General features: G+C 42.9%; 1 protein-coding gene across 1 annotated transcript; it reads right to left on the reverse strand.

Moving 5' to 3' along the window:
* On the reverse strand, nucleotides 1-26,376 carry efnb2a (ephrin-B2a). The gene is made up of 5 exons (XM_083889082.1): nucleotides 25,862-26,376; nucleotides 15,866-16,149; nucleotides 2,758-2,850; nucleotides 1,729-1,839; nucleotides 1-445 (listed from the first exon to the last, which is right to left on the reverse strand). The coding sequence occupies exons 1-5, from the start codon at nucleotides 25,972-25,974 to the stop codon at nucleotides 39-41; spliced, it is 1,008 nt and encodes a 335-aa protein (XP_083745208.1). The 5' UTR covers nucleotides 25,975-26,376; the 3' UTR covers nucleotides 1-38.
* Between the last annotated feature and the right edge of the window lie 5 nt (nucleotides 26,377-26,381).

The raw sequence follows: 26,381 nt of genomic DNA on the forward strand, positions 1-26,381 counted from the left end.
TTTGTTCCAGTTTTGACTTCTGTCCTAAGTTCTATACCTCAGACTTTGTAATAGATGTTGGCCGGACTCTGAGGAGGCATCTCCTGAACTATGTAGACCGGATGGCCGTAATCGCCGCTGACCTTCTCATAGTGCGGGCAGAAGACGCTGTCTGCAGTCCTGAGCGGGATGATGATGTCGCTGGGCTCCGAGCCGTTGTTGTTCCCGCCCCCGCCGCCCCGCTTGGGCGTGGCCAGCGTGCTCAGGGACAGCGTGGCGGCGTGCTGCGGCGAGTGCTTGCGGTGCCGCCGCCGGTACTTGAGCAGCAGCAGCACCAGCATGATGATGATGATGATGAAGATGACGCTGCCCGAGGCGATGCCCACGAAGATGGCCACCTCCGAGCCGATGATGCTGGAGGACTTCCCGCCGCCGTTGTTGTCGTTGCTCTCCCTGTGCGCTACATCTGGCGAGACAGAGGAAAGCCGGAGTGAGGAACATGGCGAGACGGTGAAGTGGCTCAGTTTTCAGCAACGTTAAAAATCAGATTGAAAGTGCCGTTCTCAACCAACTGAGCTACTGAGAAATGTTCGGCGTTATCATGAAACCTTGATGAGATGACGGAAGCCGCATTTCTTTCCTTTTATCTTCCCTGAACAGGGCTTATATCCCATATATACCATGAAGACAATCACCAGTAAAGCCCAATTTATACTCCTGCGTAAAGTGCTCTGCGTAGGCTACGCAGAATCCTCTGCGTCGACGCAGAACCTGTCGAAGAGCCTCTGCGTCGTCTCCGGGTGCACGGAATATTATTTTTTAAGTGTCCGTCACTCCGTCAAGGGACAAACGGAGACGGCAAGAGCTGCGATTGGTCCTCAGGACAGGCCGAGCGAAGCTGCTCTGTGCCGGCTCACAGTGAGCACCGAGCGTCCACAGAGGGCGGAGCTGATCCCCGCCGACTTCGTCGCTGCCGAACTATAAATACGTCATATCTTAACACACACAGCACATGTTTAGACTCTAAATGGCCAATTTCTCGCCTCAAATTATCTTAAAACTGCGTTCCGGGACACAGAAAAGTGACAAACGGCCGCTGTTTCAACAACAACAGTCTTTCTCCCTAGGACGCCATTGCTCACTGTAGCCAAAAGCACAACAACCTTGCGCAGCGACCCCTACTGATCGGGCGGGAAATTGCAGCGCCTACCCGTCACCACGACGCAGAAGTATAAAGGCTCGAGTGGTCAACGTGGTGACGCAGACGGATAACGCATTACGCAGTCGGAGAAGTATAATGTGGCCTTTACAGTTCTGACTTTCTTCATGGGATATTTTTTTAACTGCAGTGTAATAGCAGCTATAGTATATGTCTGCCTGGAGATGCACATCATGGGACGCCAGGGGAAAAAAAGGTGCGTGTCACTACTAAAAAGCAAGTCATTAAAAAAAAAAGATTGCAGACAGCGATCACATAATTTTCCTGAAAAATGTGTCACTTAAGAGGTGGGTTGAGGCCACTGAGCAGATCCTTGAGAGGCCAGAGATGCCTATCAGTTTTATAGGTAACATTTAATTACTGGCTGATGAATTGCTGACCTTTCGTTCCCTTCACTTTCACACAGACGAGCACAAACCCCTTACTTTTTACACAATCGGTTTAAAATCTGGCAGAACAACTGTGTCGGTAAATCCCTCCACTCGATCAACACGTTTCCCCCGGGATTTGAGCTCAGAATCTCGTCTCACCTGGCTTTTCCAGCACATCGTTAGTGTTGTAGATGTCCTTGTCGTCTGGGCGAGGGGGGTAGAAAGGGACCCGGGTGGGGTTGTCTTTGGGTGAATTAGGGTCAGAGGGATCTGGAAAAATACAAGACACAGGAATTAATGAGTAACTCTCTTGCATAGATATGTGTGTTGTGCCAATGTATTTATTCTCCCTCTCTCTAGGGGCTGCCACAGCGGATCGACTGCTAGTGAGCCACATATTTGATTTGGCACAGAGATTTTTTTTTTGTTTTTACGCCAGATGTCGGAGCGGCACTATTGGCACTAGAGGAGTTACAGATTTGCCCAGTGGTTGGAGTCAGTTTAGAGCGTCCACTAAACCCAATCAATGTGGAACAATAGGGATTCTGCACCTTCCTCGGGGGGTAGCCCAGCCCTTGAGACCTGTTGGGATTTGAACCAACAACACCTTGGGATACAAGCCAAGTTCCCTTTATACTAGGCCATGGGCTGCCCACTGTGTTTTTTCCACTCTGCTCCAGGTTAACAACAAAAGCATATCAATGTAAATGTGAGGGGAACTTTATGTAAAAATGAAACAACAAAAATAGCAAAAAAACGTTATTCCAATTTGTTATTGTTTTCCAATAAGATAAGATATTGGATTAACCATAACGTTCAACATAGTTATGTTTGGTCGTGTGATTACCGCATCTTTGTTTTAGCAACATTAATGTGTGTTTTTGAAAATGGCCCAATGCGTCCACACACTCAGAAGCTCATAAGCCAGACACAATCTTTACTGGATACACAGAAATGCAAATGTGGCTATTCAAGAATTATAAAACTATTATTAAGCATTAAGTACAGTTATAATCTTTATGACTGTGTCATGAGACGATGGAGTTGTACGTCTCCCACAGTCTTCCATGACTTTATTAGGGTATTTTTCAGAGTGTCCCATACTTCTGCGAGGGGCGCTGCGTTGTGCTGGTCCCCACTCGTGTGTCTGTGCTTACAACCAACCATTTAATAACACAGTATACTCACTTTGTCCCACTTTCATGACCATTTTCATGGACTTGATTTTGCACACTCCTCCGTCCTGGTTATCGATTCCATCCATGGTGCCGTTAGATGTAGCTGTAGATAAGAGACAGGAGAATAAGGTCACCGTTAAAGTTGACTGTCACTTCCAATTAAGTCATTTGAAAAACAGTTGGGTTGATTGTGTTTTTTTTTTTCGAAATGAGCTCCTCACACTTCATAAGCACAGACAGATTGTTGAGTAACCGGAGATCATTTATTTCAGAGATCATTTTTATTTTTATTTATTTGTAAAATTGTACTGTTTGACCCATGAAATTCAGTTGATAGGGCGACAGAAAAATGGAACTCTCTTGTGACTAGGGCTGTAAAGTCAAAGTCGACTGGTCGACTAATTGGTCGACACGCTCTGGCTCGACCAAAATTGTGATTGGTCGACTAAATTTTTTTTTTTTTTTTTTATGGTGAATTTCATTAGGAGGAAAGTACCACATGCTAATAGGGGTGTTTTATAGCACCCGTGCTTCACACGTAACAGCCTGTCATCAGAGAACACCCCCCTTGTTTTCCACTATTTTGGTTTAGTCCAGCCCAGGGAGTTGTTGTCGCTCAGTGGCTCATGAGGACAGTCAGACAGATAAACGTTGTCATTAATTAGACGTGAATTTTGAGCTTTTTATGTTAGGCTACAGTCAGTCCTCCTGTCACATCACATGTCAGACATCAGCAGTGTGGCAGCATTGTTCAAAAGTAGAAAAAAGTGAAATGCAAACTTTGCAAGCAACAGTTTGCTCTATGTCGCACTATGTTTGCCGCTGCCATCGGGCGCAGCCCACACCTAACAGGTAAAGGTAACATTCACAGTCAAAACGCAAGCCAGACCCAAGGTGTTCGCATTCCAAACCATACAGAAAGGGCACCAAACCAAACCGTACCATATGGACATATGGTATTAGTAGCCAATAGGAGAACCCACTCTTTGAACTTCCTGTGGTCAAAGAAAGATTGATGACAAGCTACAAACAGAGTCTCGAGGAGGTTTAGAATGTGTGAACATTCTCTCTCAGCTACTCCAACTGATATTACACTGAAAGGTTATTTTTTTTGAATTATTGATCAAACCAATACGTTGCCAACCCCCACTTAACCACCCTCTTTTACTCAGCCTGTTTATTCTGCCTCACCCTCATCTAAAGGGAGTGAACATGGAAGTGAACGTTGCTACGGCAACACTCCAGAAACAACAGAGCCGGATAAATGTCTGTGTAAAGGCAAGAGCCGGCACTGCAGGATAACCCCCCCCCCCCCCCCCCCCCACACACACACACACACCAAAAAAAAAACAACACAAAAATGTGGCTATCTATAGCTGAAAACTTATGTTGGGGAATTGTGCCTGAAAGACAACAGAGGCACTGAAATGATTCCACTGAGGCAGCACATGACTCATGCCCTCTTTAATAAAATCACAATTCACCCGTTCATCCCCTCACTTGCCCCACTCTGGCAGAATAGTTCCCATCCCCGTAGTCAATTAGTTTGAGTAATTGCGACTATAATATCCGTAACTGTGCTGATGGGGATCGTTGAAGGAGACAGTTAAGGGAAGGAGGGAGGGAGGGAGGGAGGCTGGGAGAGGGAGGGAGGGAGGGAGGGAGTCAGCTCTGGCTACGGTGACAGTGGCCATCTTGGAAAGCGACTGACAACACAGAGAGAGTGGCAGCCAGTTATTGAGGAACAAACTGAAAGCCAAGCTTGTGGATCAGCTAAAAAAAAACTGAATTTAAGAGCCAGACGGGAGCAGATATTAGGGAACACATTAAAAAAAAAAAAAGAAACAAATAGGCTCTGTATGCAGATGATGTATGGAATGTTTAAAAATGCACATTTTCTTTAAAAATAATACACATGTGGCCCACAAACTGCCTTCTCATGGCTGGATGTTTTTCTACACTCTGTGTATGAGCCTGTGTGTGTGTTTATCTGTGCCGCCCCCGGAGGCTGCTGCGTGGAACTGCAGCGAACGTCAATCAAGGAGGAGGACAGGGAGCAGGCTGGGAGGGAGGGACAGGGGGGGAGGAGGAGGAGGGGGTGGGCCGGGCTTGTGGTCTATCAGGTCGGTAACACAGAGGCTAACGAGCTGCCAGGGCTTAGCAGCTTGGCTTCCCGCCAACGCACAGTGGCCCACATTCACTGCGACTGCTCCCACCACAGCGCAGCACGCCCCCCCCCACCCCCCCCAGCCCTCCCCTCCCCTTCCCTCTGCTTCCTCTCCAGCCTATCCTCATCTTCTTTTCCCCCCACTTTTCTCTACACGCTCGTCACCTTAGCGTGTCTGTCCTTCTGGACCTGAAGCCTGTCCAAAACCTGTAGAGTACAGCAAAAAAGCCCCATGCAGGTTTAACTCTTGAGAGGTTTAAACTGTTTGTTGTAACACATCTCACCCCGATTCTGATTTAACAAAAAAAAAAAAAAAAAAAAAAAAGCTTTGAATAACGAAGCCCATGCATGCACTTTCTCCTCCTCCCCATTGTTACCTTTTCCCCTTCCTTTCCCTACCCCTGGGCGAGCGTTCATTTTGATACAAATCCCGCTGCTTCGATAAGACAATGATGGGAGTGGACACACAAGAGCATGTTAACAAGGACTCCCTGCCCCCCCCCCCACTTCTCACCCTCCACCTTGCCCTCCTTCTCCCCCATCTCTCTGTTTTTCTCGCTCCGTCTCGTCGACCTATGGCTCTTCACTGGAGACTGAAAAGCACATTACGCACAAAGCTTCTTAAAGGCTTGCACTCCTGTGCCCCCGCACTTGTGTGCGTGCATGCAGATATTAAACGTATGTACCTGTTAGTCCTATATATGCATTTATGGGGCTAACAAATGTCATTCATGTGGACATAGTTTTTGTGTTTGTGGAGTGAAAAACACAGAGATGGTTTGTGAGGTTGCAGGTGGGAGCTGCGTGGAATGTAAAGCATACTTAAGCACACTTGTGCTAAAGAGGTCAGAGGTCACGTGGCGAGAAGGGCAGTGGGTCTCGTACGGTGCACATGTCGCTACTTGTGCCACTCCTGAGATTGTTTTTGAAGTGTGGTTGGATGAGCCCATGCAGTCAGCGCTGACTGGGCTGCAAGAGCCCCCCCTGCAGGCACCCTGTACTGAGGACTAGCAAAAGATGGCATGCACGACCTCGGTGAAAACATGATGGCCAGCACAGACAGATTTAGCCACTATGCAAAAGTCTGTGCTACCTCAACATCATGTCCATTACTTTATCTTGCATTTATGAATAACATTTTCAAACTGGAAACAGAAGTTTTTGTTTTTTTGTAAACCCGCTCTATCTCCACATCACACCACGCACGTTGTTGTTGTTGTTGATCTACTGCTGCCTCCATCAGTGAGTTCAAATATGTTATTATGTGAGTTCAGTGTCTGAAATCCTTCATTCTAATTGACCTAAGTGACACAAAACTCACCAATCAAGGCAACCTACAGCTCCTGTGTTCTCGTGAGCTAAATATTTCCACCATTGGATCTGGTGTGGGAAGAAGAGCAGCTTATAAACTTCGACTACAAGTCTAATGGTGAGGAAAAAATGGCAAATATTCGAAAGAGACGATTTACGCGGGCACTTTAAGCCGTTAAAGACAGATCTGAACTGAAGATGAAAAGACGAGCTAAAAAACATCAAACTTGTCTGTAATTTCCTTCACATCTAAAAAAAAAACATCCTTCAATCTGGAGTTGTTTTGGATCTTTTTAACTTTTCTTGCCCTTTAAACGTGGAACAAAACACACACTGTCAGTTCCAAGGTTGCGTTCCAGGCAAGGCTGACTTGGATTTAAAGGGGAATTTGATTGTAAAAAACTACTAAGACTGGCTGAAGGACTGATGCCAGACAAGCCGAGCTGGACAGATGAGCTGGGCTAGAGTTAACCAGCTAATCCTTAAGGGCCGGGAACACAGAAGGAAGAGGGGGGATGGCATAGACCTGCCTCATACAAGAACCTCACAAACAGATTTAGTCATCAACTACCGCTGACTGCAGCCAGCCAAGACTCAGAAATGAGGAGTAAAGGCCACATTATACTTCTCCGACTGTGTAATGCGTTATCCGACTGCGTCACTATGGAGACGCCTCGAGCCTTTATACTTCTTCGTCGTGGTGACGGACTTCCCGCCCGATCAGTGATGCAATTTCCCGCCCGATCAGTAGGGGTCGCTGCGCAAGGTTGTTGTGCTTCTGGCTACAGTGAGCAATGGTGTCCGAGAAAGAAAGAGAGAGAAAGACTGTTGTTGTTGAAACAGTGGCCGTTTCTCACTTTTCTGTGTGACGGAACGCAGTTTTAAGATAATTTGAGGCGAGAAATTGGCCATTTAGAGTCTAAACATGTGCTGTGTGTGTTAAGATATGACGTATTTATCGTTTGGCAGTGGCGTTATCGGCGGGGATCAGCTCCGCGTCTGTGGACACTCGGTGCTCACTGTGAGCCGGCACAGAGCAGCTTTGCTCGGCCTGTCCTGAGGACCAATCGCAGCTCTTGCCGTCTCCATTGTCCCTTGACAGAGTGACGGACACTTAAACAATATTTTGTGCAGTCGGAGACGACGTAGAGGCTCTTCGACAGGCTCTGCGTCGACGCAGAGCACTTTACGCAGAAGTATAAATTGGGCTTAAGTGAGGATACAAGAGGGAGAAATATGGCAAAATGGATGCAGAAAAAGTCAGAGTAAGAGTAAGAGTAAGAAAAGCTACATGTGGACACATTGGGAATTGCAGTCTAATGACTCACTGCTTTTGGTGAAGTGGTTAAGAAAGAGTTGAACAAAACAGCTTCAATAAACAAACCCACACCCAAGACTGCGAAAAAACAAGGTGCCACAATTAAAGCGCTCACTGACTATGACAAAGTGCCGCTTAAGACCGGAGTCTTACACGTGTCACATGTAAAAGCCTCTCTGTGTCTGTTGTTTTTGTCAGAGCAACCTGTAAAAACTGTTTGCATTATCACTGCAAGCACAGTTCCAAGCAGCAACCCTGATGCCAACACACACACACACACACACCATAATGCATGCACCCCGCCCTGTTCTCGCCCTCCCTAACTGCATTTACCCTGCTTAACTTCATTTTCTCCCATTTATCAAATCAAGCAGGTGGTGGTGTAAAAAAAAAAAAAAAAATCACTCTGTGTTTAACACAACAGACGATGTGTGAGCCACACTCCTGATAAAGACTGAGGAGCTCTTAACCCACTTTGGGTTCATCTGTAGCACAGATAACCACTTCCTTTTAATGACCTTGTACATTACCAATTTTTATTTAAACAGCAACTTTAAATACAGAGATTGGCGGACAAACCACACGCTGGATACTCAGGGTAAAAGGGGAAAAAAGTATGTCAATTATATATCTGTCACTGTAGATAAAAACAATATAGGCAAAGCACCCCTACGACCCTCATGTGGAGGATAAAGCAGTAAAATGGATGGATGCAAAAGTGCCAAAACCTAAGAAAAGTAGAATAGTTTAACAAATCACAATAAACAATAAAACAAGACCATTAAAAATAACAATCATAATAATGTAATGTGTTGTAAGTTATGTTATAACACATTGTTGTGATGTCCAGTTTGGCTGAAGCAATATTTCAAGAGTGGCCTTCATTTGATATTTACAATATAAGGTAACGATCGATCCTTTTTTTTTAAATGATAAAGTCGATGCAATATGGTTTGCAATGTAAAAAAAATCTGTCATCCATCGCAGAAAAGTTTCCATAAAGACATAAAGGCTAATAACACTGTGTAATTAAATACTCAGGGTGGACTATTCATAAATACTGAAACAACAATAACATCAACATCACAGAGACTGACAGGAAGTGAACCGTACACCGAACGAATGAATGAATGAATGAATGAACGGGGATGTGTCCCAGAAAGAGAAAGAGAAGAGAGGAGATGGCAGCTATGATCTCAACTCAAAGCATAATTACCAAGCATCAGGTTGCTATGGAGCATGAAACCAGCAGTGACCATGAGTTATTATTATGGGCTATAGTTAACGGTTGTGACTGCAGCCAGGCAGGGGGCAAGCTGGGTTACCTCCACATACCCAAGGTGTCCGTCTAATGACCACATCTTAGCGGTCACTCACTCGCTCCACAGCGCATTTAACACGAGCGTCTTGTCTTTGTCATCCTTCTCTTTTATGGAGATTGTTAAGGTATTTTCACATTATACATGTTACAGGCCTGGCATATGTGCTGCAGCATTTTAAAGCGGAACTAGACCGGAAGTTCCTATTATCGCTGTTTTTTTTTGGTGTGTATCTGCGTCATTACCTTGTTTATGAAGCCCTGACGGTTCGAAACAAACAGTTCAGCCATTTCTGAGAACGTTGTGTTTTATTGTAATCTCGGGGCTCAACGAGATCACTGAAAATCCCGTAATAGTTACGTAAGCAACGGTTCTCCTGAACAACCGATCGTCCTCCTCCGGGCGGTAGTCCGGGCACATCCGGTTGCGTACATTGAACCGCAGAAGAAGAATAACGTCCGTTGTGGAGGTGTTTCACGAGCGACAGTGTCATCTGACTCTGGGTCTGACTCCGGTTTAAAGTCATAAAAGGGACTGCGGCGGGGAGTCGTGACGAAGCTATTTTTAAACACTGTTAAAACAATGTTTTGATAATGAGGAGCAGTGCATCTGCCGTTCCAGAGGGGGGCGCTGCGCTTCTGAGAACGGATGTGCTGGATAGTACTGGCCAATCACAAGACTCTGTCTTCTGGGGGTGAAAGTTCACTCTGAAACATCGCGGCTGAAAAACACTGTCAGAAAAGAGGATTTCTATCGTCTAGTTTACAGCAACTAGGAGGTTTTTGACCATAAAAACAAGTTAATATATGTAAGTAGACCTCCATAACTAACATTTATGTGCAACAGGACCACTCTATGTCACCTTTAAGTCATTTTGGGAGACATTTCCTGAAACGATTGCAGGAGACCTTTTTCAAAATGACGAAGAAAAAAAAGATCATTTACGTTATTTAGCAGCTCTCGATTTATCCCGCCGTCCCTTTTCATAATGTGATGTAAAGCAATTACTTGCTTTAATGCGACCAACCTGGCAACGCCAAGGTCAAATAAAGCTTTGATAGTTTCCCTGGAGAGCATGTTTTAATGAGATTTTTTGAAGTTTTTAACGGGAGAAAAATGTTCCCGTTGAAGCAGCAGGAAGAGGACGGACAGGACGCCTCAGCTGAGACAGAAGGTGATGAAAGTTATCACTGTAACGTCGTGCGTGTCTGTGCTCTGACTGCCAATGCACTTGTCACTGTCCTTCTTGTGCCCTCTTTCAACTCATCTTGCATCGTCTGTCTCTTGTTGTACAAGCCCCTCCTCCCTTTTTGTTAGCTCTCTTATGTTTTTGCCACTCTTTCCTCCCCCCTGTTTCCCTCTTTTCCTCTCTCTCTCTCCCTCTTTAGGTCATGTAATCATCTTGCTCACTAGGTTCCACCGACTACAGGCCGCACGCTGCCACTAACAGTCACGTCAAGCTCGTGTGCTCCGAACCGGAAAGAGCGGCGATGTGCGCGGACACTCTGATGAAAAGGCACACATGCTCGTGCACACACACACACACACACACACACGCACATATCTGCACACTTATATGCACTGACAGAAATCTACATAATACAGCTGCCCAGGGACATGAAAACCAGGCTGCATGCACACACACACATTACAAGAGTGAATTTCACAGAATGTGATATACATTAGTCCTGAGCGGGAACCTGCCAGCCTTTAGACTAAAGCGCAGGATGACACAGTCTAATGTGTCTAATGAGTATCTGTGTTTTGAGTTGCGTGTTTGAACACCATTCTTTATATGTTTATATAGGTTTTCAGTTTAAATTCATTTTGTCAATCATATCTCATTAAAAACGTCCGATTCAGCCTTTCAACAATAACATTAGGTGTCACAGACATGACAGCAGAATAGTCAGAGACGTCATGGTTCACGATGATGATGATTTATAAAGTGAATTCTGTTGCAATAGTGAATCCTCATATAGTTATTTTCTTGGCACGATTCTCAAAAAAAAGTAACTTTGGTGAATTTCCTTTAGCCATAGTGAACGGCTAAAATCAGAACAATTTCACATGAGCGACTTGAAAATGCTGTCTTAATTGGCAACATACAGTCCTAGTGATGTATATTGAAGTGCCACAAGGGAGAGCCTGCAAATTTTGTTTTGTTTTTTCACTTAAAAATGTTCACACACACACACACACGTACTGTATATATGGGGGTGGGTTGGGTGGTGGTGAGAAGAAATGGAGAATGAAACGCTCGTTAATTAAAAGCTCGCTCCAAAGAACTAATGAGATCCTTGCTGTGAACTCTGAGGCGGAGTCACACTATGATGGATCAATAGAGCCGGAGGGTGATGTATCTACTGTTTTACATCCCAAAACATATGATCCACAATTACACCCACGACCTATGATTCATGCACATGTGGCACCTATATGCTCTGCACTGCAAACACACAACACAAAACAACTCCCAAAAACAATGAGTTTTTTTTCTCCATTCAACTTATTTCTTCCTGTATTTATTCTTGCTTACGTGTTTATTTGTGCTTTCCTTCTTGTCCATAAAAGGCCATAAAAAAAACAGGAGCAATGTGCTAAATACACATCATAGGAGTGGGCCGTTAAAGCTGCAGAACCGGGGGTCGAGCTATCAACAAGAGACAATCGACATCAGAGGGTGACACACACACACACACACACACACACACGCACATCGTTCTGCATAAAGCTGCGATGGGAGCGGCAGTGGTGCGTCAAGAGAGCTGGATGACTGGGGTTGTTATTTGCAACAACTGCAAAATTGTTTTTTTTTTTTTTTTTCAAAACCTCCATTTTAAAGCGAACTTTCCCACCGCTCTTGTGTTGCGACATGTTGACTCAGCAGACTGATGTGGAGGAGGGAGGTAGAGGTGGTGGGAAATCAAATATTCCCGTCTGCTCAGGCTGTGGTCAGGAGCTGCAGATGGAACTACGTGTGCAGATAAAGTGAGGAGGAGGAGGAGGCTGTGAGGAGTGTTGTTGTTGTTGTTGTTGTCAGTGATGTGTACAGTTTGTACTGGTGCAGCTGCGTGTGTGTGTGTTCTTGTACTTGCGGCATACTGAGGACCAGTGAGGGTTTTTAACCAACAAAGTGAGGTCATTTTTTACAAAGTGAGGACATTTTGGTCGGTCCTCACTTTGTTTTCACTGAAATCACTTCCTTAGGTTGCTATAACATGCTATACTCAATTTGTCAAAAAATATAATTCAAATTTTGGGTAAGGTAAGGTATGATGTTTTTGTCAAATTTTGGACCAAAGATTTTTTTGTCAAAGATTTTTTCAAATTTTGGACGACATAGTATAGTGTGACGTTTTTGTCACATTTTGGACCAAAAATTTTGGGTACATTTTTTTTTTTTAATTGGACGACATAGTATAGTATGACGTTTTTGTCAAATTTTGGACAAGAAATTTTGGGTACATTTTTATTTTTTTAAATTGGACGACATAGTATAGAATGACGTTTTTGTCAAATTTTGGACCAAAAAAATAAATAAAAATAAATAATAAAAAAAAGTTTTCCAGCCCTTTTTGCTCTGGGGCTCCACCTGCAGTCATTTTATGGTACTGCAACCAGTAGTTCTTTGTAGATGTCATTCATGAAGTAGATATTTGTAATTGTGTTGATTTATAAAGTGGAAATGCTGGTCCTCACTTTGTCAGCAACCCAGTCCTCAGTATGCAGCAAGTACACGAATGTGTGTGTGTGTGTGTTTGGGCGCATGTCACACAAATACTATCTATCTACCCTCACACCAACACACCTGCTGTACATGTACCAGTAACTGTCTATATCAGCATGGCCCACTGGTGGGTCTTGGAGGTAATGCCTCAGACAGGGATATAAAAAAATATTATTTTTCAAAAAGTTTGTTAAAACATAATAATATATTATTATTTTGGTGGGTAAAAAAATCTAATATATACACACACACATTTAATATATGTACATATTATATATATGTACAGACACATATTTACCTGACATTTTGTAACAAAACGAATACGTTCATCACTAATGTCCATAAGCTTTCAGAGGATATGCATAAATAAAGACATTCAGAGGAAACAACAGATGAACTAATTATGCTGAGCAACCTCAAACACCCCCCGAGTTCAGGATTCAAAGATGGCTGCCACCACACGAACACTGACACTTTTACTATTACTAGTGCTTGTGTCGTATTTGTTTCACAGCACAGTGTTTTAATCTTTAACTGTAGACATGTTGCTACATGTATATTAATATATATATATATGTGGGTGTGTGATCATTACAAATCCTTAGTGAGAAACAGGAGAAGTAAACCACCAGCACCGCTCTTAAATAATGAACTGCTGCGTTTGGTTGGAGGGAAGGCGAGGAGGAGGTGAGAGGAGAGCAAATACACACACACACACACACACACACACACACACACATTCTTGTACTTGCTGCATACTGAGGACCAGCATTTCCACTTAATAAATCAACACAATTACAAATATCTACTTCATGAATGACATCTACAAAGAACTACTGGTTCGAGTACCATAAAATGTCTGCAGGTGGAGCCCCAGAGCAAAAAGGGCTGGACATTTTTTTATTTTTTTTTTGGTCCAAAATTTGACAAAAAACGTCATATTATACTATGTCGACCAAAATTTAAAAAAAAAATGTGACCAAAAAATTTTGGTCCAATATTTGACAAAATCATCATAATATACGATGTCGTTCAAAATTTTAGAAAAAAAATTTTTGGTCCAAAATTTGAAAAAAACGAAAATTCTATACTATGTCGACCAAAATTTTGAAAAACATTTGAACCAAAATGTTTGGTCCAAAATGTTTGGTCCAAAATGTTTGGTCCAAAATGTTTGGTCCAAAATGTTTGGTCCAAAATTTTTGATCCAAAATTTTTGGTCCAAAATTTGAAAAAAACGAAATTATATACTATGTCGACCAAAATTTTGAAAAACATTTGAAACAAAATTTTTGGTCCAAAATGTTTGGTCCAAAATGTTTGGTCCAAAATTTTTGGTCCAAAATTTTTGGTCCAAAGTGCCGCAAGTACAAGAACACACACACACACACACACACACACACACACACACACAAAGCACATCTAATGCTCTGCTCGTCTTCTCCGTACAGATGTTCTTATCCAGTGTATTTGACAGCGAGTGTCTGTTAGTGTAGTTCTGCCTCGGAGCTATTATCAGTCGTTTAACCTGCTTTATTAGCAACAAGTGTATTTAGCAGAACGAACGTCTGACCTGTTCAGACACTGAAAGACACAGCGAGACATGAGCTGACATGCAAATATCCCACAGCTATGAGCCACTGGAGCTGTTTACAGCTGTTTGCCTGTTAACGTCTGCAGAAGTGGAAAGAAAAAAAAAAAAGGCATGTGGTGTTAAAGAAACTGTTTTTCCGAAGCAGCTGCTAAACAGATCCCTCTAATTTGACTTCTGAGCGTAGAAGAGGACATTTAAATTCAGAGGCCTGCTCTGGAACAGGCCGTTAAAAATGGGATTTACACCACGCAGCGCTATCAGCTGTTAACTTCCACATTTTAATTTGGGAAAATGTCACCATAATGGATGATTTGGGTTATAGGTACAGTATTCCATGCACTTCTCTCCTCTCGTTCTTTGCTCTCTTTGCCTTCCTTCCACTCACTCAGAAATATGGCCTTCCCCTACTGTGACAGCTCACAGATGGCGGTGGCAGAGCCTCGCAGATGGTCCCTATCTGACGCACAGCCCCCCCATCGGTGCCGCACAGATGGTTCGGTCCACCTTCAGTGTTTCTAACCAGGGGGGCGCCGCTAAAGCCCGACACAACTTCCTCCTAGGACGGTGTTAGTGTGTGTGTCGCAGGTGATGAACGGCGAGGAACACATCTGCAGCATGGGACTGTGATGATGCTGAATCACTTCCAAGGGCAAAAAGGATGGAGGGTGAAGCTCATATAGCACGGGTAAATAGCATGTGCAACACCTAAAGAGGTGAGTTCCAGGTAATGTTTTGCGATTTGTGGCAAAGCACTGACACCATCTGTAAACATTGCATCATCGGGACATTTTCTTACAACCGTCAGTGGTTTGGCTACAGATTCCCCGTGTCCCCACAAGAAGCAAATCCTTATAAGAGAATAAACACACACTTCTTTGGATGCTATTTCTGCATATTTTTAAATCAAAGTTGAGGTTATTATCAGCGTAAGTCTGACGGTTGTTAAAGTTAGTGGATCAGATAATAATAATGTAATTATTGCTCCTTCCATGAACCAGTCGAAAAGACTTCCTCATACACGACAGTCAATCTTACATAGCAACAATTCTTTTCAAACTGGATTTCAAAATAAGAGCCCCAGATATTGGCCAAAAATAAACTACACATAAGTTATTTTCATTTTAGAACTTCTCTTCGTCTGTTGTTAATACATCAGCGGTAACAGGAAGTAGTCGCGGGGTTTGCGGTAACAGATCGGGGAAGTGTGGACAGTGCTTGTATCTGTTGTACATCTCAGTAAGTTTCAACTGTTATGTTCATTATTCAAACACCAAGAGAGAACCCCTGATACCAGTGTTAACTGTAGTTAAGTCTGAGCAGCCAAATGAAGCAAAACAGGGAGTTTTGAAAGAAAAAAAAGCCCCAAACTAACAATCAACTAGTGAGTTTGAACTCCTGTGCATGTTATGCAGATATTTCTTTTAAAATGAATTATCTGATCTGTATGTTTATTTTACACAGAGACTAAATGATGAAATCATATACAGTATATGGACCTATCATATAGCGTAAAAAGCTCATTCATCCCTACTTCACAAGCTCCGTCTTGCACCACAACACATTTCAAACTGTCATCAAACAGCTGCTTCTTCAACATTTAACCAGATTTTCCGATGCTGTTTTCACTTTTAAACTAAAATACTTTTCTGACTGATGATGCCTTCAGGGGATGTACTCACAGATGATGTAGTAGTCTTGGCCTCTCAGGAACTCCAGGCCCCACAAATTGGGGCTGAACTCCTGAAACTTGAGGGTGAACTTGACGTCCTGGTCGGGTTTGACGCAGTTGAGGAGCAGCGTGTTGGCCTTGGTGACGGTGCAGCTCTCCAGCTGCTCCTTGGGCACCATGTAAACCTTGTAATACTCCACGCCGTCGGTCGACCCGCCGTCCACGCGCGGGCACACAATGTCCAACTTATCCCCGATCTGAGGGTACAACACTACTCCTTGGCCTGGCACGAATCTGGGAAGAAGAACAAGAGCAGAGGCGTGTTAGTTAGCTGCAGGGAAAAAAAAACGATGACGAGGAGACGTTCATTATGTGTGAATACATCTATGAGTGTCCTCACAGAATATACATCTTTATAAATAAATAAATATATGATGAGTGGCAATTCCTCTTTGTGGACACATCGAACTGCTTAATTGCTCATAGAGTTGAATTCTGTAGGAGGCGGAGCGTTTTATTAGCGACAGGAAATCAAAAATAAAATGATGGACTCTGGCCCATATCGTCATGTGAGACAATTAACATTTATTTTATTTATTTATTTATGCAGACACACACACACTCTCTCTATCACGCACACACTCGCAGAGAGAGAGAGAGAGAGAGAGAGAGAGAGCCTGGAGCGTTTTGTCATTGTGTCTCAGAGAGCGGTTGAAATTCCCTAAATTCTTTCCAAAAGTGAAATAATGTTGTCATTTAGTCTGGGTGCAGTGAGAGCCCCTGCAGCATTCCCCCCCCCCCCCCCCCTCTCTCTCTCTCACACACACACACACACACACACACACACACACACACACACACACACACACACACACACACACACACACACACACACACAGCTGGAGCTCAAGGTAGAGGGTGAAACCCTGTATTTAGCTGCTAAACGAATTTGCCCCCCCGCAAAAAATGTGAAATGTTAACAAGGCCTTTCAACTGCACATCAAGCATATTAATACCAGCAAACAGACAGACAGCGCGGCGGTGCAAATATTGACTCATGAAAATGACGATCGCGTCTTGATTTAAGTGCACGGCCTGCGTTGTGTGTGTGTCGGACGGGAACACCCACGCCAAACCCGGCCGAGTGAATGTCTTTTCATCTGCCCCCCTCGGTCCAGTGACGGACACGAGGTCACAGTGAAAGATAGAGAGAACGAGAAGGAGGACACGTGTGCACTATAGCGCCATCTGCCATGTTAACATGCATGTGTCTGGGTCTGAGGCAAAAGAAGCGAGAGGGAGGGAGAAGTGCTCTGCTTCCATGAAGACAACATAAAGAGGAACAGGGGCTCAGTAAGAATGAGACACATGCATGTGTGGTGTGTGTGTTAGGTTTCAAGTCAATGTCAGAACAGGTTTTTTCTTCATGTAGCTGCAGGCGAGAGTAAACAAATTGGTGGAAATGAAGCGAAAAATGTTAAAAAGTAAGAATGATCTGTTTGTCGTGCAACTACAAATAGTTGTGGTTCTAAATGTGCAAATAAAAAAGTGAAAAACTGGCTTTCGCTTCATTGTCGTCATTGTTGCTGCACTGACATGGACCGGCTGAGTTCATGGCTACCGTGCACGAGGTGTGTTTCCGCATTCAAGTGTTACACTGTGCTGCTAATGCTACTGTTGAGGTGCAGAAGCATTTAAAGGAAACATATCCTCCATGGTCTTATCACATAATGAGAAAAAGGCATATGGTACATACACTATAAGTCAATTTAAAGACCTTTACACTCACATCCAACTGTACGTATTTATACCAGGTGAATCATTTTCTGATAACAAACTTTACATATGTAACAACACTATCACACACACGGCATCTGCGGTCTGACAGCATGAATGGTATCTCAGGCACGCGTCACATCCTCAACCCAATTCTAACCTGAACCCTAAAACCAGGTCTTAGCCCTGAAAAGGCCCTTTTTGATTGTGTGGACACACATATTTCTTTTTTTTTTTTACCTCCTAATGACAGAAATACAAGCATACACACACACACACACACACACACACAAACACTTACAGATATACAGTGAAATGGGTGTGTTCTGACACAGTTTAAATTTCTGTATCATAATAGCTGCATCCTGTTTTTTATCACCGTCTTTACAGTTCACTTCAAGAGTCAGGCCTGCCTTAGCCAGAGGCATGTGCACACACACACACACACACACACACACACACACACACACACACACACACACACACACACACACACACACACATTCTTGTACTTGCTGCATACTGAGGACTGGGTTGCTGACAAAGTGAGAACCAGCATTTCCACTTTATAAATCAACACAATTACAAATATCTACTTCATGAATGACATCTATATAGAACTACTGGGTGCAGTACCATAAAATGTCTGCAGGTGGAGCCCCAGAGCAAAAAGGGCTGGAAAACTTTTTCGTTTTTTTTTTTATTTTTGGTCCAAAATTTGACAAAAACATCGCACTTATACTATGTCGACCAAAATTTAAAAAAATATTTGACAAAAAATTTTGGTCCAAAATTTGACAAAAACGTCATACTATACTAAGTCGTCCAAAATTTGAAAAAAAAAATTTACCCAAAATTTTTGGTCCAGAATTTGAAAAAACATCTTACTTATACTACGTCGACCAACATTTTTAAAAAAAATTGACCAAAAATTTTTGGTTCAAAATTTGACAAAAACGTCATACTATACTATGTCGTCCAAAATGTCCAAAATGTCAAACCTAAGGAAGTGATTTCAATGAAAACAAAGTGAGGACTGGCAAAAATGTCCTCACTCCGTCAAAATGACTTCACTTTGTTGGTTAAAAACCCTCACTGGTCCTCAGTATGCCGCAAGTACAAGAACACACACACTATCCTCTCTGTTACACGATTGTGTTTTCAAAAAATGACACTCATTATATCTATATTGTGACGTGGCAAGATATGGTCTCAGATTTTGGTGATCGTCATATTATATACATTATATATAATGATGATATATAATATATTTATACAAATGTCACTTAATAACACTTTTAAATCATTATAATATACCGTATGTCATCTTTGTATCGCAGAATTTGACCATATTTATCGGCAATTTCATTGTTTCTAGGACACGTAAATATCCTTTCGTTTAACATTAAAAAGCCAAAGAAATAAAGCAGGTATTAAGTGAATTGAAAAGTGTATGTTAAGATGATATAAGACAGTCATAATAATAATAAGCAGTAGATAAGTTATTCATGTATGGAGTGAATGTGCAGCTTTATATCACAATAAGCCATATCACCCAGCCTTACAGAAGTATTGGTTTGATTTATATCAAGATATATATTAATAGCGATATGATGATATTGCCCAGTCCTAACTTTCATTTCATTGAATGAAAACAAAATAATTAAAAAAAAAGTGAGGTGTTTGTTTGCAGCTGCCTCGGGGCTGATTGAGAACAACACTGTTCATTTTAAAAGCTCATTATCTATCATTGTCTATCAACGTCCTCCTCTGGCTTTGTTTGTTTAGATGTGGGTAAATGTGTGTGTGTGACACCTGGCCCTAATAACAGCAGCCATTCAAACAAAGCAGGTGCACCAGGTCTGACTTTAGAGCCCGACATTGCAGCTGCATAAACGAGCAAGAGAAACATCAAACAACACGGTTCGTCGCTGCACCACCGTGGCCCTTCACCCCTGCACTCTCCAAGCTCTCCTCCTCCTCCTCCTCCTCCTCCTCCACCTCCTCCTCCTCCTCCTCCTCCTCCTCCTCCTCCTCCTCAACATTATATGAATTTTAAAAGAATCCCTGGAGACATAAATATATCACTGCTGTCAAAATGTCATTACTCCTAGAATAAAATAAGGTCAGATTCATTCCAAGAGTCTTAAAAAATATCGTTTTTTTTGCTTTGAACCAGTGCAGTAAACACATAAATTATTGATAAAACGGAAAGATTTGGGATAGGTACTGCAATATCTGTTCAATATCATTAGATCAGACATGTTTATGAACTGCAAAACCGTACATATTATGTAAATGAGAGGCATGGCAGCACAGCTTAGGCCTTTTGTGTAAAGATGTTCTCTTAAAGCTTTTTTTTTTTTTACTGTTACAAGACAAATAAGATAAAACAACAGGAGTTGTTGTCGCACTTCTGGAGAACTTTTCTTTGTTCCTTTCTTAACATATCACACACCATTTGTTCTCACACCTGCAGAATTCAAAATGTCAGGAGGAGGTGATGAGGACATATGGAAGGAAGACAGAGAGACGGAGATGAGAGCGGAAGGCAAGAGTGGGAGAGTCGCACCCTTTACCAATTTGAATAAAAACATCGAAAAAAATAAATAAATAAAAAATAAGACAGGACGTCGACACCACACACACACACACACACACACACACACACACACACTATCCCTATTCTCACAACTAAAGGCTAATTCTAACCCTAAAAACCAGGTCTTAACCCCCAAAATGATGACCAGACAAAATGTCCGCACTTTCCCAAAATGTCCTCACTCCTGATGGTATGTTTTAAGCTTCTCACAAAGATACACTTAGAGAATAAAAAATAAAAAATAAAAAATATATATATATATATATATGAAATATATCTGTTTTTACTATAATAAGTTACCAGACAAAATGACCTCATGCCCTATGGATCATGTTTTTTTGGTCCTCAAAAAAAGATACACATTCACACACACACACACACACACACACACAGACACACACACACACACACACACACACACACAGTTGAGAACATCATCATTTTGAGGTTTAAGTGAGATTTTTTCAAAATAATTAATTTGATGGACCAAAACGACCTATCGATTAATCCTCAAATGCTTAATTAACAATGACACAAACGCACAAACGCATTAATTATTCCAGCTGTGTGTGGTTCAGTGTGAGCAGGATCATTATAGCGACATACACACTTGTAACAGGACCGACCTATAAAAGGTACTGGCGACATGTCACTCCACACACACACACACACCCCCCCACACACACCCACAGACCATTTGGTGAGCAGGTGAGAGAAGCCACAGCTGTCTGGACTCTCATCACAGTGACATCTCTACATCTCTGAGCTTTTTAACATACGGCCGTTGGAGCATCTCTCTCCAACCACATGCAGCGTTTCCTTATTCCCGTCTCTGCCTCTTTAGTAGTGGACTCCCAGCTGTGTTTGAACCCTAACAGTGGAAAACACACACACACACACCTTCACCAACGTGAGTCAAAGCACACAAAAACAACAAACTTCCCAAGTCTGCTGCGGACACACAGGCGGCGGAGGACATCTGTCTTTCTCGTTTACCTTCTAACTAAGTTTTCACGCCTTCAAGAAAAAGGAGAGTAAAGGAGAACTCAGAGGGGGGGAGTTAATGGGGTGTGTGTTGAGATGATCATCATTTTGAGGTTTAAGTGAGATTTTTTCAAAATAATTAATTTGATGGACCAAAACGACCTATCAATTAATCCTCAAATGCTTAATTAACAATGAAAATGATCGTTAGTTTGACTAATCACTAGTAGTTACTAGTTATTACCTAAAGAAGTGTTATTAAGTGGCTTTAAAATAAAATACAACTTTGCCAATATATAATACTTTTGATTATCAGTGCAACGGCCTTTCAAACCAGGGAAAGTCACCTTATGATGTGACCAAATTCTCGTCTTATGTCTCACTATTGCTATAATCTGAACATATCGCCCGACCCTTTGACTCAATCCCAGCTGCTGTGTGGGTTAATCCACCCCCGAGATTCTCTGGCAGAGCTGAGGCTTTCGCCCTCTGTCGGCCGGACGGGGACGAGGGGGTCTTTTCCACCGACTGTCACCCTATCCCCTCTTTGTCCTCTCCGTGCTCCTCCACCTTTCATCCTGTAATCCAGGCCGGTGGGATCTAGAGTGGGTCCTAGACATAATTATCCCGCTCACCCTCGGGGTGGATGTGAAGTATAAGCCCCCGGGACACTTTTCCTCCATTCGGTGTCTCTTACTCGATGTTAAATCGCAACTTTCTTTTCCCCCCTTTTGCAGTAATTCGGGAACTAAAAATGTAACCTCTCAATAATCCGGGGGTGTGACTCTCCGCTGTCAGATGGTTTTGCTTTCTCACCCCCGTTGCCCCGAGCTGACGTATAGGTGGAATGAAAACAATCGTTTTCTCCCTCTCGAGGAGGGAAAAATGTCTAAATTAGAGTCGCCGCGGGGAGCGAGGACGGTCGGGACGACGGCGATTGGCAGACTCGGCACAAGGCTTCATCAGTCATTCATGATGGACCCGCGTCTCTATGTCAGCCCTCCCTCTCTTTCTCCCCCACTTCCTCTCTCTCTCTCTCTCGCTCTATCTCTATCTAACCAACCCCCAGCATTCACAGAAGTGCCCACCGAGGTGCCCCCACCGCCGCCCAGTCACAAAGGGCCTTTTTGGGGGCTTCTATGTAATCTCTTAATGAACTGCAGTGGAGAAGAGGCTGCGCTCCTTTTACATAAACCATGTAAAGCAGGCATCGCTTTTGTTTCTCCCTCCCGACTACAAAATGGATTAGCAGGAGAAGGAGCCGTGTGTGTGTGTGTGTGTGTGTGTGTGTGTGTGTGTGTGGGGGGGGGGGATATTTGGGGGTGAAGGGGTATCAGCGTGGGGGGAGATTCTCTTTCATTATTCTCTGCAGAGTTCATGCATAAAGACAGTAAACTAGTAAAAAATGCAAACAATCGCCACATGTAGGTAATACAGGCACACACACACACACTTTCTATCAGAGCTTCACATTTCCTTACACTGATCCTTCCCTGAACCAAATGAGTGCTGCAAAGAATAAAAGATGATTCACCGTAATGACTGATACACACACACACACACACACACACACACTGGGCCGACATTCTCAGGGGACAAAAACAGTTAAAATGTTAATATTAAGTGAGACAACAGGCATAACAACAACTATATTGATGGTACAAAGTTCAAAGTTGCGGATAATAACTCCTAATAATTGAATTCCGTCTACTTTAGTCATTGTTTCAGTTAATTTGGTACATTAGTTTGTTAATTAGTACTTTTTTTAGCTCTTTAAATGTGAATATGTTGTGGTTTCCTCGAGCATGTTGTTATGTAGACGTTTGAGAAACACGTTCCATAATTTCCAGACAAATCCACAAATAATCCTCAGATGAATCCGCGAGTGGTTGTGTAACATTTGTCCGTACGTAATAATAATTGATATATTGTGCATATAGTAAATAAGTAAATACATATTTTAACTCGACGTATTTCATTTTAACTTTTAAAAAACAACAATTGTGCTTGAAAAGGAGGATATGTTTGGACACAACGGGTAACTCTGTGACCTTTTATCTCTGAACTCCTCACCCACCACCAGACAGAATGCACACACACACACACACACACACACACACACACACACTGCTAATCTCATGGAATGCCCAGTACTTTTGTGGCAGAGTCCAGAGCTTTTGCTTCTCTTAAAGGGTGGACATGCTTGTTCTTTTTGTTTGCTTTTTTGTTTTCTTTAAACCCTTCTTCTTCTTGTTCTTCTTTCTATAATCAAAAGTGACAAACCAAGTGAAGACTATGGCTCCAAAGTGGAAAAAAGCTTTTATTCTCAGGGCTAAATGTGAAGAGTGCTACTTTAAAAAACTCCTGATTTCTGAATATCATCAGTATTTTGAACTGTTCAGCTTGACTTTAGGCTGGGCTATAATCATATATATATATACATATATATATGTATATGTATATACACACTTTATTAATTAACATATATATATGCAAATCTACTGCGCAAATCCATTTTGAGACATATAACTCATACATAATGATTCATATTAAACGTTTTGCCTCAGATTTGTCAAATGGTTCAGTAACAGGAGTGTTTTTTTATTTTAAAATGTACTTTTTTTTAATTATCGGACACGGTTTTCCTCATCATATGTACACTCATGTACACACATTTAAACGTACATGGGGTCTACACCAACATTTAAAATGTGTTCACTTCTTATAATCGACAATATAATGAAGTTATATGATTAGGCGCGTGGCGAGACTATTACACTGTAATAATATTAGTATTATTATAAACAGACAGACGCGCATACACTGGTAAATCCATACATTGGGTTACTAGGTTTTTTTTTTATGGATTAGGCAGTGGATCGCTGTTACTTTCTGCGTTGGTTGGAATTAATTGAATATTTCTTCCGATTCTGTGATTCTAAACTTTGCGCGTCACAGAAATTACGCAGCGCTGCGCGCAGACGCCCGTCATCACGTCTCTTTTCTTCGTTATAAAGTCGAAAGGGAATCACGAGAGAAGACGGCGAGGAGTGGGGGGGGGGGGGAAACGCTGTTCTGTGTTTCTCCAAAGTTGCATTTAACTGAGTGACTTTGGAGTTTTTTGGCCGTGACGAAACGGCCACAAAGAGGGGCGCCCCCCCCGCCGGGGCTGAGAGCGGGAGGACCGGGGGAGGAGAGGAGCAGGAGAGGAGCAGGAGAGGACACCTTTCTTATTTCAAGAAATTCGTTTTAACCGACTTTCTTGGTCCTGTGGTGATGTGATCTGATCTTATGAGAAGAGGACAAAGGCAGGAAAGGAGAATAATGTCCTAAATGTTCACACCAGTGAATCTTTGACTCCACAGACATAAGAGTTACGCAAATATATATATATATATACGGTCACAACATGTTTGCAGGAATAATTCAAGCACAAAAACACCATTAGGCTACTTTAAATTCTTTCCACGCTAAATAGTTGGAGTAACAGAGGCCCCTGCGCTGCGTCCGAGCAGCTCCGCCAAATCTCCTCGACGTGTCAAAGCAGCAACATTTTCCTAGATTTTTCTCAAAATTTATCAAAATCATATATGCTGTTATTATTATACTTGTATATTATATATGTGTGTGTGTGATGGAGCAGTCGGAGCTGCTGTTGAGCCAAACGCAGGGTTTATTATTGACCGAGGAATCGGAGCGTAAAATGAACTTAAAAATAATAATAATAATAATAATAATAATAATAATTCCACCGTGCAGAGAAAAGAGAGCCACTTCCAGCAACCCCTCACAAACTGCACCCACGACCGAAACATTTAATAAATCAATAAATAAATAAATAAATAAATAAATGTGTGAGTGACAGGGAGAGTTGCAGCGCGGAACAGAGCGAGCAAGAGCCGCCGCGGACCGGGCGCGCTCTCTCTCTCTCTCTCTCTCTCTCTCTCTCTCTCTCTCTCTCTCTCTCTCCACCGCGCGTGAAATAAATATTCCACAGGACAGAGACTGACCTGTAACCAGGGCTGTGTCATGATATACGAGCCTCTGTTCTCTTATATAGGATAGATAGGTGTTCGGATGGAGGAGAAGGAGCATTGTCCTTCGTCTTTAACCTCCCCCCCGCGATCATCCAGACAAACTCTCGCCAAAAAGTGCGCAGCAGCGCGCGGACACACACTGCACACACACTGGACACAAACTGGACACACACTGCTTCAGCGTTTTCTCCTAATTACGCAGGACTGAGAAAACTTGGCACACAATCCTATGTATTCATCTATTAATAATAACAACATAACAGGCGCGATTCCAGAAGATCGGTTGACAATAACGGGCGTAAATGTAACAGAAATACATTCAAATTCCACATCACGCTCCTCTCGGTCATTGCTAAGCCGAATTCTATAGAGTCTATAAACGTAGGAAACGTTAACGTGTGTGTTATTTTCCGCGAGCGAGAGGCAAAGCGACGTTAAATTCGCAGATCTTCCGACACATTTTGGCACAAAAAATCCAGCAGAGCGCAGACAGGACGCACACACTCAACGGCAGCCAGCAGCGTAACTAGCGCTAACAGTGTGTGTGTGTGTGTGTGTGTGTGTGTGTGTGCGTGTGCATGCGTGTGTGTGTGTGTGTTCCACTTACTTGGTATTTGTTGTGTTCCAGTAGATGGACTCCAGGATAAGCGCCCGGCACAAGTCCACTTTGAAGGCAATAAACAGAACTCCAAAATAATATCTCCACATCGAGTCTCCCATGGTGAGTGAGCGCGTGCGCACGTAACCTCCGCTCGGGTGCGCGACCAAAACCTCGGCGTCAAAACACAACAACAACAACAACAACAATCACAAAAAAAACAAAAAAAGGCGCAGATTCTTGACTTTATATCCTGATCCAGAGGCAGAAAGAGACGCGCGGAACCAACCTCAGCCCCCCCCCCGGGACTAGAGCATCTCCACAACACAGAGACGCAAATAAAGGCGCACGAGGGCAAGTTCATTCAGCAGACAGTGCGTTTATATTCTCCACCGTTCACAGCGCGGCGACAATACATCCCTCGGTGCGCGTGGTGTCCGCTGTGGCACGAATATAAATAAATCCCTCTGCGTTTTTAGTCCAGTGGTGATGAAGAATCCACAGCAGGGGCGGCCACGGAGGAGGAAAA

Source organism: Microchirus variegatus, assembly GCF_963457635.1.
Source record: "Microchirus variegatus genome assembly, chromosome: 5".
In the NCBI taxonomy this organism is placed as follows: domain Eukaryota; kingdom Metazoa; phylum Chordata; class Actinopteri; order Pleuronectiformes; family Soleidae; genus Microchirus; species Microchirus variegatus.